The 15,520-nt window shown below is 38.3% G+C and overlaps 1 protein-coding gene across 2 annotated transcripts in view; it reads left to right on the top strand.

Moving 5' to 3' along the window:
• WDR64 (WD repeat domain 64) overlaps positions 1-15,520 on the top strand; it is a 133,498-nt gene that overhangs the window by 46,336 nt on the left and 71,642 nt on the right. For both annotated transcript variants that reach the window (XM_058309482.1, XM_058309483.1), the window contains exons 9-10: positions 2,698-2,777; positions 12,653-12,792. In XM_058309482.1, the coding sequence (XP_058165465.1) occupies positions 2,698-2,777; positions 12,653-12,792 (220 nt within the window). The remainder of the gene's footprint in view (positions 1-2,697; positions 2,778-12,652; positions 12,793-15,520) is intronic.

The following is a 15,520-nucleotide window of genomic DNA, read 5'->3' on the forward strand; positions in this document are numbered from 1 at the left end:
ACTTTGATTTCCATGTGCTGTCAAACCCGTGATAATAAATAACACTGGAGGACAGAAAAGGCAGTGCTCTCTTCCTTTGGGAATAAGTTATGATGGTGCAAACATCCCCCTTTTCCAAGTTTTAGGAAGTCACCAAGTGGTAACGTTTTATGTAGGATTTTCAATGAGATAGTATTATACTTTCCTTTTGTCAGGGAAAATATCTTTTTTTGGGAGGGGGGGATGGTAACCTCAAGGGCAGAGTTGAACTGGCCACACTCTCATACTCCCTCTCTCATTTCATTCCCTTTTATTGGTTTACCCATCCTATCTGCCCCCTCCCCCCACAGGCACTATTTTATTGGGCTAAATGTATCTTCTTGGTAATATGCGTCCTTCAAAATATGTGCGTATATGATTTTTAATGCATGTAATGATAGTGTAGGGAATTTGAATTCCTGTTCTCTGCCGTTCCAGTAGATTTGGTGCCTTGTCATTGTAAACACTTAGCATATCTAGAAGGTTTTGGTTTTCAAACAGGCCAATATTTTCTGATGTTTGTTCTGAAGAGCATCTATTTCGCAGCAGTCAGGACTTTGTCACTGAGCCCAAGTCATGGTATTTGGGTTTCCTAGTATTTACCGTATCTCCTGGAATTTGGTTGGTGGTACACTCCTGCCAAAGAGAGGCTTGAAAATGTGAGAGAAAACTACTCGGACAACCGCAGCCAACGGTGATCATTGATTTGTTCCAGCAGATTCTGGTTGAATTTTTCAAGTACTTTCTCACTTGGATGACTCTCCTTCTAAATCCAGAAGCTGGAGAGATTTCTCACGTGATAGAGCGTCATTCATGTTTTCCTGAGACTGTCACTGGCATTGGAAGTGAAATCGGGTCCACTCCATCCTTACAGTCACCATTATCCTTTTCTGCAATTTTCTACAATGAGTCTTAAAATGAGCCAGATGAAACTGCTGTTACACAAATACGTAATCGGCCAGCTGTTAAAAAGGGAGTCAGATCATCCCCAAAAAGGCAGGGAAAAGCTCCTTTTTAAAACATTTGCATTTCTGAAATGATTATGACTATCTGGTTATAATTTTTATGGTGATTTCACAAAGTTTGTACCAGCAAGAAAATGAACAGCTGCCATTAATTATGCCATGCAAAGCATATTGGCTTCTTACTAGACATAAACTGGACGTTTAGCTCTTTAATAGCTTGACAATTTCTAAGAGATGAAAAAGCAACTACTCGGCATTATTTTATTTTATTTTTTAATTTTAGGAGGTACTAGGGATTGAACCTGGGACCTTGTACATGTGAAGCAAGTGCTCAGCCACTGAACTATACCCACTCTGCTCAGTATTATTTTATATCAGCTTCCCAATGAGAAGGCAGATTATTATATTGGTTGAGAAAAATCAAAAGAAGAATATTTCATGATCCATGGAAATTATGGGAAAATCAAATTTCAGTGTTCATAAATAAAGTTGTATGGAAACACAGTCATGTTTACTCATTTATGCAGTATTTTTGGCTGCTTTCTTGCTGCAGTGGCAGGGCTGAGCAGTTGTAACAACAGAGATTGTATGGCGAAGTCTAAACTATTTATTATCTAGTCCTTTACAGAAAAAGTTTGCAACCCCTCATGTAGAGTTTTCTATTGTATCCTCCCCTGCTCCTTGGAAATGGGTACAACATGGATCAATGACAGACAGTACTGTAGAGTAAGGACCACTTTAAACAATTACCTTTTACAGAGGAACTCGGAAATTTCTCACATCATGAAAGAGAAAATATAAATACCTTCTTCCTCGTCCCCTACTCTCACCCCCCCCTCAACTATCCTCACCACCAAGGGGAGAAAAAACCAGGACGCTCCTTGCTCAAAAGCTCTTCTTTATTAACCTCACAAGTCCTCTGGAAGAGTGAGCTGGGAGTTATTTTGCATTGAGTAAACAATTCCGATCATGTAACACATGTGCCCACGTATTGTCACCCACTTAACTTCCATCTGATGACCCTGCCTCCCTCCTCAGATCGGAGTGCGTGAATTCATGTAACAAAAGGAGAGAAAACTGATATGAAGTATGCTATAATTTGGGCAGGGTCTTTTGATAGCTAAGTGTTTTTTCCATTTTTGAAGAAATCATTTAAAAAATGCTTCTCTTTCAAAAGTACTGTAATTGAAGATCGCAGGGGTACCAGGAAAATTTCAGAAGGAACTTGCCAGAACCAATGCATTTTTATTCTATGTGACTCTGGGAAGTGTGTATTGTCCAACAAGTGTTTGTCCCTTAGCAGTTTTCAGACAAATAGTTATTAGGAACCTTCTACATTCAAAGTGCCATGCTATCCACACTGGAGTTTGAGATCCTTAACTGAAGAACGCTCTCATTTCGGATATATCATAGTTAAGACATGAAACGGCTCTACCTACCATCTCACCACCGGCACAACACGGCTCCAGGGTGGGGAGCTGGATTGTTTAAAAAGCAGAAACAGAAAGTGCTGCGCTAATACAATCACATTACGGATTAGGTAGATTTCTATGGGTCAGTGAGGATTTAATCATTACTTATCACATTTTCTGTGGAAAAATGGAGCTAAACTAACCAGCTTAGAAATGAACCTATTGAACACAGTTTATTGATAAATTGGATTCGTTCTATAAGGAAAAATGTATGAGTTTAAAATCTAATTTATATTTTCCAGGCCTGTCAGGGAGTTTTCCATGCCCAGAGGAGCGAACACATTTTGTTACTGTGTGAAAGCAAATGTGATTATCACTGGAGGTAAGATGACAGTTTGTGTTGCACAGAGATTTTCTGCTTTGCCAACAGTGCTCTCCTTGATGAATACATTGATTTTCATAAAATTAGAGAAGTTTACTGATGGGATAAACCTTAGAGAATTTAAAAATTCAAGTCAAATCTGTCAGATTTCTTCTTTGTGGCTTTGGGATTTAATGGCATATTTAGAAGGCCTTCCCACCCCAAGAATATGTGAAGTAAATTATCCTGTATTTTAATATTTCTATTTTTTTGTTTTATATTTTATAGTTAGATCTTTAATCCATCTAGAACAGGGGTTCTTAACCTTTTTTTGTTCCACAGTCCCCTTTGCCAGTCAGGTAAAAACCACAGACCCCTTACCAAATCCACACTATACTATGGATTATTTAATAAATACATCTCACCTGCACCAACACAGCCCCACTAGAATAATGATTTCTGAATTTCCATTAAAACTCAGGGAGCCCTGGTTAAGAACTCCTGATCTAGAACTAATTATTATGTATAGAACATGAGTTCCCACCTTGGGCCCATGTGTGGGCTTTCAGGGAGCCCCTGGAGCCTCCTGAGGTTGCCGAAACGTGTGTATGTGTGTGTGTGTTTGTGTGTATGCATTTTCCTGGAGAGAAATCCACAATTTCATCAAAACCCCAAAGGGATCCCTGACCAAAAAGGTCAAAGCCAGTGGTTTAGAGTTAACAGAGAAGAGAGCCAAGGAGAGAGCCTTGAAGACTCTCAATGCAGAAGTGAGAAGATAGGAGACAAGGTCACCAGCTGAGAGTAAAGGGAAAGATGACAGCCTGAGAAGTTTGAGGGCCAAAGTCAAGGACCAAATGTTCTCTGAGCCTCAGCCTCCTCATCTGCAATCCTGGGATTTTGATATAGAACAACAGTGTTGATCTGGGCTCTGCAGCCCCTGTCCTAGGTACAAATCCCGGCTCTCTCCCTTGCAAGCTGGATGGCTTTAGGCAAGTTATTTAACTACTCTAAGCTTCTGCCTCATCTGTAAAGTGCAGATGGTCATAGTACCTACTCATAAGATGGTTGTAAGAAGTAAACCTTTCAAGTAAAGTACTTAACACAGCTTCTTGCACATAGTAAATGCTCAGTTCAAGTTTGCTAATAGTAACACTAACAGTAACGAATCAACACATGCTTCACAGGGTGCTTTTTAAAATTAATTGACGGGAAATGGACTTGGCTCAACAGATAGGGCGTCCACCTACCACATGGGAGGTCCAAGGTTCAAACCCAGGGCCTCCTGGCCTTTGTGGTGAGCTGGCCCACGTGCAGCCCTGATGCGTGCAAGGAGTGTCGTGCCATGCAGGGTTTCCCCTGTGTAGGAGTGCCCCAAGTACAAGGAGTGCGCCCCACAAGGAGAGCCACCCCGTGCAAAAAAGCACAGCCCGCCCAGGAGTGGCACCACGCACACGAAGAGCTGATGCAACAAGGTGACACAACAACCACCACAACAAAAAATGACAGTTTCTCAGTGCTGCATAACAAGAATGCAAGTCGACACAGAAGAACACACAGCAAATGGACACAGAGAGCAGACAAGTGGGGGAGGGGACGGGAGAGAAATAAATAAACCTTTTAATAAAAATTTGAGAAAATGTATGCCTGGCACACAATAGATTTTCAATAAATATTCTATCCTTTCACAACACAGAAGAAAAATCACTTTGGCAGACATGCACAGGTTTCTCAGGAAAAAAAATGAAATCCAGTTAGGAGACTGGTACGGAAATCCTGAGTGAGAGGGAGAGGGTGTCAACAATGTTGCAGGTGCTAGGGAAATAGAATGGAAAGAGTCAATTCCAGGGAGGAGGGAAGAAATTATTCATAAGACCTGGACATAGGCTGGTACTGGGATTAATAAGAGAGGTCAGCCAGCTCCAAGTCTGCGAGGTCGGAGATCTGGAGGAGAAGTAATTGTGGTGTTATTTACATGGAAGTTAAAAGGTAGGTGCTTCCGAGGGGAAGGAGGCCAAATGAAAGCTCCATTCTGAGTCTGCATGTCAGGTGTTGATTAGCTCTTCAAGAGGAGATTCCTTTTTTCCTTCTGGTGTCAGAAAAAGCTCGGGCTGGACATGTGGGTGCCGGTGCTCCCTGGGCTGAGGGCACGTGGTAGATGGGCTCCCAGAGGCCCTCACGGAGATCAGGGCCACCCTAAAGGAAACCAGGGGCACTGGAGGGATGTAAACGAGCAAAACAGAAACAAAAACCAGCAAGAAAATGGCCTATATTGGAGGTCTGAGGATTAAAAAAGGAAAAAAAAAAAAAAAGATTTAAACTTTTTTTAAAAAGAAGAAAACACTTTGTTATACAAAAAAACAAACAAAAAACAATAAATGTGTCATTTGGTAAGAGAATTTAAAGGAAAACTACTAGGTTACATGATTAAGTGCTATTGGCACCACCCATCTAAGACTCTTCAAATTCCTTCCCCCCAAACAGATATAAGAAGCAATATTTGGTTTCTTACCAAGGGTATCCTGCCTCACCCATAAATTGCTTGTATTGATGAGTATAAAGACAGCACTCCTACTCCTGAGTAGTAAACTCCCTTCTGAGAGGGTGTAATGCTGAACTCAACAATTATTTGCAAGTACATTGTACATCTAAAGTTCATACTTAAATCTGTGCTCAGCTTTTGTCTTTACTTGAAATTAGCTTGTGGTTCAAAATTTCTATTGGAAAGCAAACAAAACAAAATAAAGCAAAATAAACAGTGCTCCAGAAGTTAGAATAGCTGGATGTAGTCACAGCCTAGTCACTAACCAACTGTATGATTTAACATCACTTAATCTCTCTGTGTTGCTCATTTTCCTTATCTGGAAAAGATAGAAGTTGGACTACATAAATTCCAAGGTCCCTTTGAGTAAAAAACACCGTGATTCTCTTGTTTAAAGAACTTCCTTCATAGGGAGATAAACTAAATGCCCTTTAGACATATTGGAACTGGTTTGCCAATTAGACATTACTTAATATAGAGCTACAACTTTGTGCATTCAGAAAAACAAAACATCAGGTGGCCACAAACTTCTAAAATTCAGCTAATGACATCAAGAAAAGAAAGGAAGGCATGTGAATAAGAAGTCTGCAGAGCAGTGTGTGGGAGTCAAGGCTTGGACTGGCAGACGATTTCTAAAAGTTCGTATGATGATTTGAAGAAACAACAGGAATCCAGCTCTCCAAACTGTAATATCTAAACCTTATCATTCAAAAAGGTCCAGAACTCATCAAGGAACAAACACTAGAATTAGATGTTTTCAAAACAGTTTGTTGGATCAAGATTTCTTTTTTTTTTTTAAGATTTATTTATTTATTTATTTCACTCCACCCGCCCCGCCCCGCCCCGCCCTAGTTGTCTGTTCTCTGTGTCTATTTGCTGCTGCTTCTTTGTCTGTTTCTGTTGTTGTCAGCAGCATGGGAATCTGTGTTTCTTTTTGTTGCGTCATCTTGCTGTGTCAGCTCCCCGTGTGTGCGGCACCATTCCTGGGCAGGCTGCACTTTCTTTCGCGCTGGGAGGCTCCTCTTACGTGGGGCTCCCCTACATGGGGGACACCCCTGCGTGGCAGGGCACTCCTTGCGCACATCAACACCAGCTCCACACGGTCAAGGAGGCCCAGGGTTTGAACTGCGGACCTCCCATGTGGTAGACGGACACCCTATCCACTGGGCCAACTCCAACGCCAAGATTTCTTGATCACCATTGCCTCCTTCCCGAATCTGATGACTTTTGGTTCATCACTCACAGGTGGAAATGGGCACCTTTCCTAACCAAGATCCCAAGTCAGAAGGAGGTTGTGGGACCTCCAAGTGATGAGGAAAGGACCTCCAAGTGTCTCTCATAGTGGCATTAAGAGACAAAGCAGAAAAAAGGACTGAGAATCAAACTGCAGGGGATTAAGTTCCTGCACTGCACATCTTGAATTACTAACAGTTTTAGCCTTACATCCTGCTTTACCTCAAGCCCTGAACTGACACCCTTTGAAAAAGCAATGTTTAAATACAGGGCTAAAGTGGTATTTGATTTCTAAAATGTGGTTTCTCTGGAAAGATATGTTGTCACTAATTAACTAGTTCAACATTAACTCCTTTGGACAGACCTTAGACCTCACACAAGAAAATGCAAAATGTAAAGACTGGATAATTTTCATATACTTTGAAATCTTAAGTATTTTGATTTCTGAAAAAAATTGGCAAAGTCCTGGGGCTTAAGTCACTTTAGTGTTTATGAATTGATGTATGGGACTCTCATTCACCTCAGTATTCATTATATTATAAGACTCCCAACTATAGTTTTGAAAATGCACAAATCATAGGTTTCACAGGCAAGAAACATTTAGCAAAGTGACTGACAATCAACTAATAATTTTCACTTTGCTTAGTTTATTGAATTGTCACAGTTGTGACAATTAGTAGAAAATGCAAATTCTCAATAACTGAAATCACATTTTTCTTAGGAGAGAACTTATTGATTAGTGACTCAGCCAAGCACTTTGTTAAATGTAGAGTATTACCAGGTGGTGATTCAAAACAGACAGTGAAAGCAGCTTTGCTAGGCAGAGTTGAGTGTGTTAAACGTGCATGGACATTTGATGAGCTTGACAAAACAGAAGATCTTACAGGAAAAAAAAAAAAAGAAAGTAAAACCAGGACAGAGTATTTACAAAAAACTGCAAGTTTCCTGAGCATTATTTTGGTGACCATCAAGAACTTTCTTACCCACTAGTTGTCGCCACTGGCCATTTTAAGAATTAAGTGCCTAGTTTGAAGTCCACTGTGTCAAAACAATTACCTGCCATCCTGGGGTAAGAGGGGGAGGGCTGTGCATGTGTTTATTCCTGTTTCATTCAACAAAATTTTTTTTGTACATCTGCTGTGGACTAGATGCCATATACCCCACAAAGATCAGATATATTCCTAACTTTCAAGAACTTAAAATCTGATAGTACAAATAAGACATGCTTATAGATAATGATAATATGAGTCACCTAATAATAATAACAGCAATAATGCAGATAAAGTGCTGAAGCCTTAGAGCTTAGCGTCATTATCTTTCTGTTCATTCTGGCTCCAAAAAACCACCACCCAGATTATATAAGGATTCCATTACTATCAACAAAAAGCAAGCAGAGCTGGAGGATCTCTCCTAGTAGACAATAGGGAAGGTTGGGTTTCTCCCATAATATGTGCTGGATATCTGCCTAACTTTAAGAGTCCTGGGCAGTCCTCTGTTGAATCCTCCTTAATGTGATATACAAGTTATAGTTTTTCTTCTGCTCCCATCCTTCAAGAGTGATAATGCCCATTTCAGGGGGTGCCCCAGCTAATATTATCTAGGACTATTTGCTAGTTTGAGGCTTAGAGTAATAGACATAACTTAAGTCATATGCTACTTCTTGGCCATTGCCAGTGAAAAGTAAATGCAGGTAAAATACTACATTATTGGATTTTTGCAGTTTGAATCATGTAACTGAAAGCTGGAAATTTTTTCATTACCTATAAAAAATCCAGATCACTCTCTACTCTCACTGTAATAACCTCAATCATAAAATTTTAGAGCTGGAAAGAATCTTGGAGATCATAATTTTACACATAAGGAAACTGAGGCTTCAGAAAAGAAAATGATTCACCACAAGTTATACATTTGGTTAGCTGGCAGAGTTGGGCTTGAGTCAGTTCTCTTTGTCCCCAGCCCGTGTTCTTTTTGTTGGACCAAAAGAATTTGGTCCACGAGAAGCTCTTTCTCCCTTGCTTTTTTCTTTGAAATGAGCCAGCTCATTTCATCAGGAGTGATGCACTGGGAACAAGTGACTCATCAACTGAGATACCTGATAGTTAAAGGAAAGACAATCCTCTCTTTGACGAGTGGACTTTATCTAAATCTTGGCTTGGCAAAAAAAAAAAAAAAAAGATAAATGGAAAAGAACAGGAAAGAGGAAATTAACCCCTTGTGAATCATATTATAATATTTATAGCATAACATCCTATGTTCAGGTTTGACTTACTGTCTAGGAATACTTTCAGTTCTCCTTCATGCTTGCCCTGCAGACTTTCAAAGTCAGGAACCATGTTTCATATATCTTCTTATCAGTCCCCCTCTCTCCCAGACATTTTGTAAAATACATTGTACATGGCAGGCGCTTGGTAGTAATAATAATAGCTTACTGTATAGGAACTGTTAAGAGTTGTACATGTATGGTCCAATTTAATCCTCACAATAAAACTATGACATAAATTTCATTTATTCCCATTATATACATAAGAAAACTGAGGCACAGAAAGGTGAGGCAATTTAACTAAAGGTTATGGAGCTGGTTAGTGATAGAGGTAGGTTTCAAACCAAGGCTGACTTACTCAAACCGCTTCATGAATGACTCTACTGGTCAATACATTTACTTAGCAAACAAGTGTTAAGCCCTTACAATTTGCCGCACACTGCTATGACCTAGAAATACTAGGCTCACCACGTGATGAAAAGACAGCTATGGAAACAAACAAGTACAAATGAGTAGGATGAGGGCGATCAGTGAAGGCTGAAGAACATAGCCCAAGAACACAGAGGAAGCAGTAGCAACTTCATCTGGGGCTGGGAAAGAAGTCAAGGGAGGCATTGAGGAGCATATGTTGGCGCTGAGTCTAAAAGGGAAAAAGGTTTTGTCTTTTGCAAATGTGCACTCTGGGCAGAAGCACTATCTAGTGTTTCTTTGTATATTCCACATGTCCAGCAAAATGCCAAGTGTATGGGACTTTCTTAAGACATTTTTGTTCTTGATACATCAGTAAGAGTAACGTTGAAATGTCAAGTTTAAATGTAATGTCCCAATTACTCACTGAAGGACTACTCCTTCATATAGCTTGGTTACCTGAGAAATGGAAACCAGGAGTCAGCTGTGCCCTGACTTTTCTCCACCTGCCTCTGATAACTGTCCAAGGCCCAAGAGCAACTGAAATGAAATAGTTGACCTAATGAAAGGTCTCAGATGAGCATTCAACAAAAATCAGTTTTTGTTTGGATACATATTTTTCCCCCTTCCCCTTGTTGGTTAAACCTCTGAGCCATGCTTCATCATCTCAAATTACTTGTTCGTTCAATAAGTATTTATTGAGCTCCTACTATCTGTTATCACTAAAGATACCACAGTTTAAAAAGTTCTGCCTTCAAGGCACTTAGAGACTACTCAGACAAGTAAATAGTCAATTATAAAAGATGAGGGAGGGGCAAGGAACTATGGACACACAGGCAAGAGCACTCAGTTTTTAAGAACCTGGAGATAGGGAAACGGACTTTGGCCCAGTGGTTAGGGCGTCCGTCTACCACATGGGAGGCCTGCGGTTCAAGCCCCGGGCCTCCTTGACCCGTGTGGAGCTGGCCCATGCGCAGTGCTGATGCGCGCAAGGAGTGCCGTGCCACGCAAGGGTGTCCCACGCGCAAGGAGTGCACCCATAAGGAGAGCCTCCCAGCGCGAAGGAGGGAGCAGCCTGCCGAGGAATGGCGCCGCCCACACTTCCCGTGCCGCTGACGACAACAGAAGCGGACAAAGAAACAATGATGCAGCAAAAAGACACAGAAAACAGACAACCAGGGGAGGGGAGGGGAATTAAATAAATAAAAATAAATCTTTAAAAAAAAAATAAAAAAAAAAGAACCTGGAGACATTCTGGAAATATGCTTGGAGGAACAGTTATGCTAAGATTTGAAGAATGGATTGATATATTCAAGGCAAAGAAGGAAAGGGATAGAGAAAATATCATGTTCCTTTTTCAAGAGGTAGGCAAAATAATCATAGGATTATGGGAACATCTGTGTCTATCACATTGGCCTGGTTTCTGAATATCCACCTAGCAAGTCAACTAATTTTGGCCCCATATCTGACTAGTTCTTTCAATATGGATAAATGTATTTACACCAAAAAGCTAATATATATGTATTGGCAAATACATCCTGTGGGTCACTAAATACATGCTCCCTGATTAACTAAAATGACATTCCATATCTTAGGTTTTAAAAATATGTAAATAGTGACTATAATACTGGTTATAATATTATTATACCATCTTTTTTTCCCTAGTGACCTATAGGTCCCTAGTAATAAACAAGATGCTTATATATGCATCATAGTATTCCTAATGCTAGGCCATCTTCTGATAATGTGACTCTGGACAAATCATGTAATATTTAGGAGTTAGTTTCCTTTTTATGCGATATAAGAGTTTGATTCTATAACTTCTAAGGTTGTGACTTTGAAATTCTTTGATATTTTTATGGATTTAAACTTTGAGGATGACATTTAATGAATTGTTTGTGAAGTGGAGGATCCAATCTCTTTAAAAATATTCTGTTTGTAAAATGTTACACATGGTTTAGATTATTCTTTTTAAAAACACAATAGAAATGGATTTCTCTCCAGTTATGTAAAATCTAAAATCAGTTCTCACAATTCACTGGCTAAAAGGCAGTCATCTGACTGTATCTACCTGCAGGGGAGGCTGGGAAATAGAGTCTAGCTGTGAACACAGGAAAAGAGGATATAGGTTTGGCAAAGCACTAACTAGTACTTATCATAAAACTGGACATGTGTGGGTCTGTATGTGTGTGTGTGTATAGGATAAGTGTTTGACTAAATTTTTATTTTTAATACCATCAGAATCACAATTCACAGAAGAAATATACAAGGAAGAAAATATTCAATAACATTTGCTATCATAAAAATTAAATTAAAACAGAAATGGAGCATTGTTTTGCACATATTAAAGTAGCAAATGTTTTAAATCAAAATACTCAGTGCTGGCCAAGGATTGATGAAACTGGAGTAATCATACATAGCTGGTAGTTTTCAGATCTCATACCACCATTTTGGAAAGCACCTTAGCAATGTTTTAAGAGTCAAAAAAATTACGATACCCTCCATATAGTGATATTACTCGTGGGAATTTGTCCTCAGTGAATAATCCTAACGGAAAAAAGGGCCATGTAAATAAAATGAGTAATCATTTCAGTGTTGTCAAATAGAAAAGCCAGAATTAGCACAACCATCGATCAATAGAAGGATGGTTAAGAAATTGTGATACATCAACTAAATTAAATATGATACAACCACTAAAATAATAATTCAGAAATGCCTGTGCCTGTGATCTTCCATAAGCAAAAAAATGGGTAGAAAAATGTATCTAGAAATAGGTCTAATTTATTTAAACACACACATACACACATTAAGAGTGATTACCTGTGGGAGTGAAACTAGGGATTACAGGAAGAAAAAAAGACAAAAATAAGAGACTTTCATACTGTTTAAATCTTTTACCATGTGCTCATATAATTTTAACAATCAAAAAAATCAGTGCCTATGCTATGGAAGTAACTACAAATAAATTATATATGCTTGCAGATATGTGTTAGAAGGGAAGATGGAAAAATGAAAACAGTTGATTTGTTAGAATGGTGAGATTATGAGCAATTTTCCTCTTTCCTTGATTTCTTTTATTATTGTAATGTATGCATAATTTAAGAATGTGAAAACAAAAGAACAGCTGCCTTAAATATTTTTTGGAAGTAAATAAAACATAAATAATACATTAATGGTAGTTGAGTAGGAAAGTATTGAGTCAAGAAAAGTACTCATAAAATATTTATGAGAATTCACATTTGTATGTGTAAATACAATTCTTGCAAAACAGCCTTGCCAAGAAGAAGCAGATCCAAAACAAGGCTAGCAAGTCAATCACAGAATGTACCCTGGAAGAAAAAGTCTGTGACTTGGTACTAGAAGAAAGGTAAGGATATGATTGGGTAAGAGAGCTACTTTTTAAACATTGACTGCCCACATCCCTGAGAAAATAATCTTTCTGTGTCCTAATTTCAGGAGATGATAAAGTACTCCGGCTCTGGCATCCCAATATAAGCACCAAGCCAGTGGGGAAACTTGTTGGCCACATGTTCAGTATCACCGAGATTGTGACAAATGAAAAAGATCAACATGTCATTAGCCTTTCCTCTGCAAAGGTAAAAGAAAGAAAAACAAAAAAGCCACACGTTTTTCCTTAAAATCAACTATTAAGAAACAGAATATATACAAATTTTTTTAAAAAATGAAGTAGCTGCTTGTTACTGAGAAAAATATTGTCAGTGTCAAAATGGAAATGATGAGCCATTGTTCTCTATTTCTAATGGAAGAAATTGTAGCATTGATCTGGAGAAAGTGGCCACAGTTGTTGCTGAGGCAGGGAGAGGGAAGAAGAGATGAGATGTGGGGGCATTTTCTGGACTTGGAGTTGTCCTAAATGATATTGCAGGGTCAGATGCTAGACATTATATATTCTGCCAGAACCCACTGAATGGACTGGGGGAGAGTGTAAACTACAATGTAAACTATAATCCATGCAGTGCAGCAGTGCTCCAAAATGTATTCACCAAATGCAATGAATGTGCCACAATGATGAAGGAGGTTGTTGATAATGGGAGGAGTGGGGGTGGTAGTGGGGTATATGGGAACCTCTTATATTCTTTAATGTAACATTTTGTATGATCTATGTATTTTTAAAAAAAATACAATTTAATAAAAAATAAATAAAAAACAAAAAATTTTAAAAATATGTAAATAAATAAAAGAACACTGTCAAGCCCTGGAGGGAATGAGTGAAAGTCGAGAGTTATTAGAGCCCAATTAATATCTTACTCCCTTTTCTCTCAAAGTAACTGACATATTATGACCACCTAAGACTAAAGTAAATTGATTACGTTTTCTGAAGCTGTCCTATTTGTTAATTATTAGAAAAAGAATATTGAGTGTCTCCACTGGGCCAGATCACAGTAAGTTCCTTTTAGACAAAGACAGGGAATGAGCAATCAAAGAAACCAAAACCCAGCTAACCACCCAAACTAAACAGCATACTTAAGATACTGGGAAAGGAGAGTCAAATAAGACAGTCCCCTTCCCCCGCCCCAGAATGTTACAATTTAGTGGAGGAGCTCACTGAATAAGTTTTTGTATTATAATTACTAATTTTATTAATCTAAACAGGGTATTATGGGTGTCTAGAATAAGTATATTTAAATTGAAGGTGTGGTCAATGGAAGCCGTCCAAAGGAGATGAATTTTTGTTGAGTTTTTGTGTGTTTTGAGTAAGCACCTTGTTTTTACACTATTAGTGTAAGTGTCCCTAAACAATATGTAGTTTTATTTTGCATGTTTTAATATACTCCATAAGTACTATATTGAATGTATCCTACTGCAATTTACTTTTTTTCCCGTCAACATTATATTTTTGAAATTTATCCAGGTATTTACATATAGCTCTAATTCATTTATTTTAATGTCTGCATGGTATTCTGTTATATGAATCCATCACATTTTATTTATCCAACTTGGTCAATGAACATTGAGTGTTCATTAAAAATAACGTGCTACAGACACTCAAATCTATGGTTAAGTGACTTTTGACAGCTGTCAAGTTCACCCAGCTGGATCAGAACAGTCTATTCAACAAAGGTACATGGTGAACTGGATATCCATATCCAAAAGAAAGAAAGAGCATCTCTATCTCACACCTTATACAAAAATTAACTCAAAATGGATCGAAGACCTAAATATAAAAGCTAGAGCCATAAAAATCCTAGTAGACCATGTAGGGAACCATCTTCAAGACTTGGTGGTAGGTGGTGATTTCTTAAACCTTACACCCAAAAAAACAAGAAATGAAAGAAAAAATGGATAAATGGAACCTTCTCAAAATTAATACTTTTGTGCTTCAAATGACATTATCAAGAAGGTAAGAAGGCAACATACTCAATGGGTGAAAATATTTGGAAACCACATATACGATAAGGGTTTGATTTCCATGTTATATAAAGTAACCATACAACTCAACAATAAAAAGACAAGCAGCCCATTTTAAAAATGGGCTAAAGACTTAAATAGACATTTTTCCAAAAAGGAAATACAAATGGCCAAAAAGCACATGAAAATGTGTTCAACATCACTAGCTATTAGAAAAATGTAAATCAAAACTATAATGAGATATCATTTCACACCTTATAGAATGGCCATTATTAGAAAAACAAAACTGCAAGTGCTGGAGAGGATGTGGAGAAATAGGAACACTCCTTCACTGTTGCTGGGAATGTAAAATGGTGCCTCTGTGGAAGACAGTTTGGCATTTCCTCATGAAGTGAAATATAGAACTGCTAAATGATCCTGCAATCCCACTACTAGGAATATAATCAGAAGAACTGAAAGCATGGACATGAACAGATATTTGCACACCATTGCTCATAGCGGCATTATTCACAGTTGCCAAAATGTGAAACAACCTAAGTGTCCCTCAACCAATGAATGGTTAAACATATATATATATATGATGGAATACTATTCTGCTGTAAGAAGAAATGAACTTGGGATGATTATGACAAAATGGATGAACCTTGAGGAAATAAGCCAGACAGAAAAGGATGAATATTGTATGGTGTTTCTAATATGAACTAAATATGATGAGTAAACTCAAGAAGTTAAAATCTAGTATAGGTCACTAGGGGTAGAATGAGGGTTAAGAAGGGGGAGCTGATGCTTAATGATTGTAGAATTTTTAATAAGGTTGATTGTAAATGTTAGGAAATGGATAGAGTTGATGGTAACACATATACTGAGTATAACTAACATCGCTGATTTATAAATGTGAATGTGGCTAAAAGGGATAGACTAGGGGCATAAATGTCAATAGAAAGAAAGAGGATA

Source organism: Dasypus novemcinctus, chromosome 13, assembly GCF_030445035.2.
Source record: "Dasypus novemcinctus isolate mDasNov1 chromosome 13, mDasNov1.1.hap2, whole genome shotgun sequence".
NCBI classification, from domain to species: domain Eukaryota; kingdom Metazoa; phylum Chordata; class Mammalia; order Cingulata; family Dasypodidae; genus Dasypus; species Dasypus novemcinctus.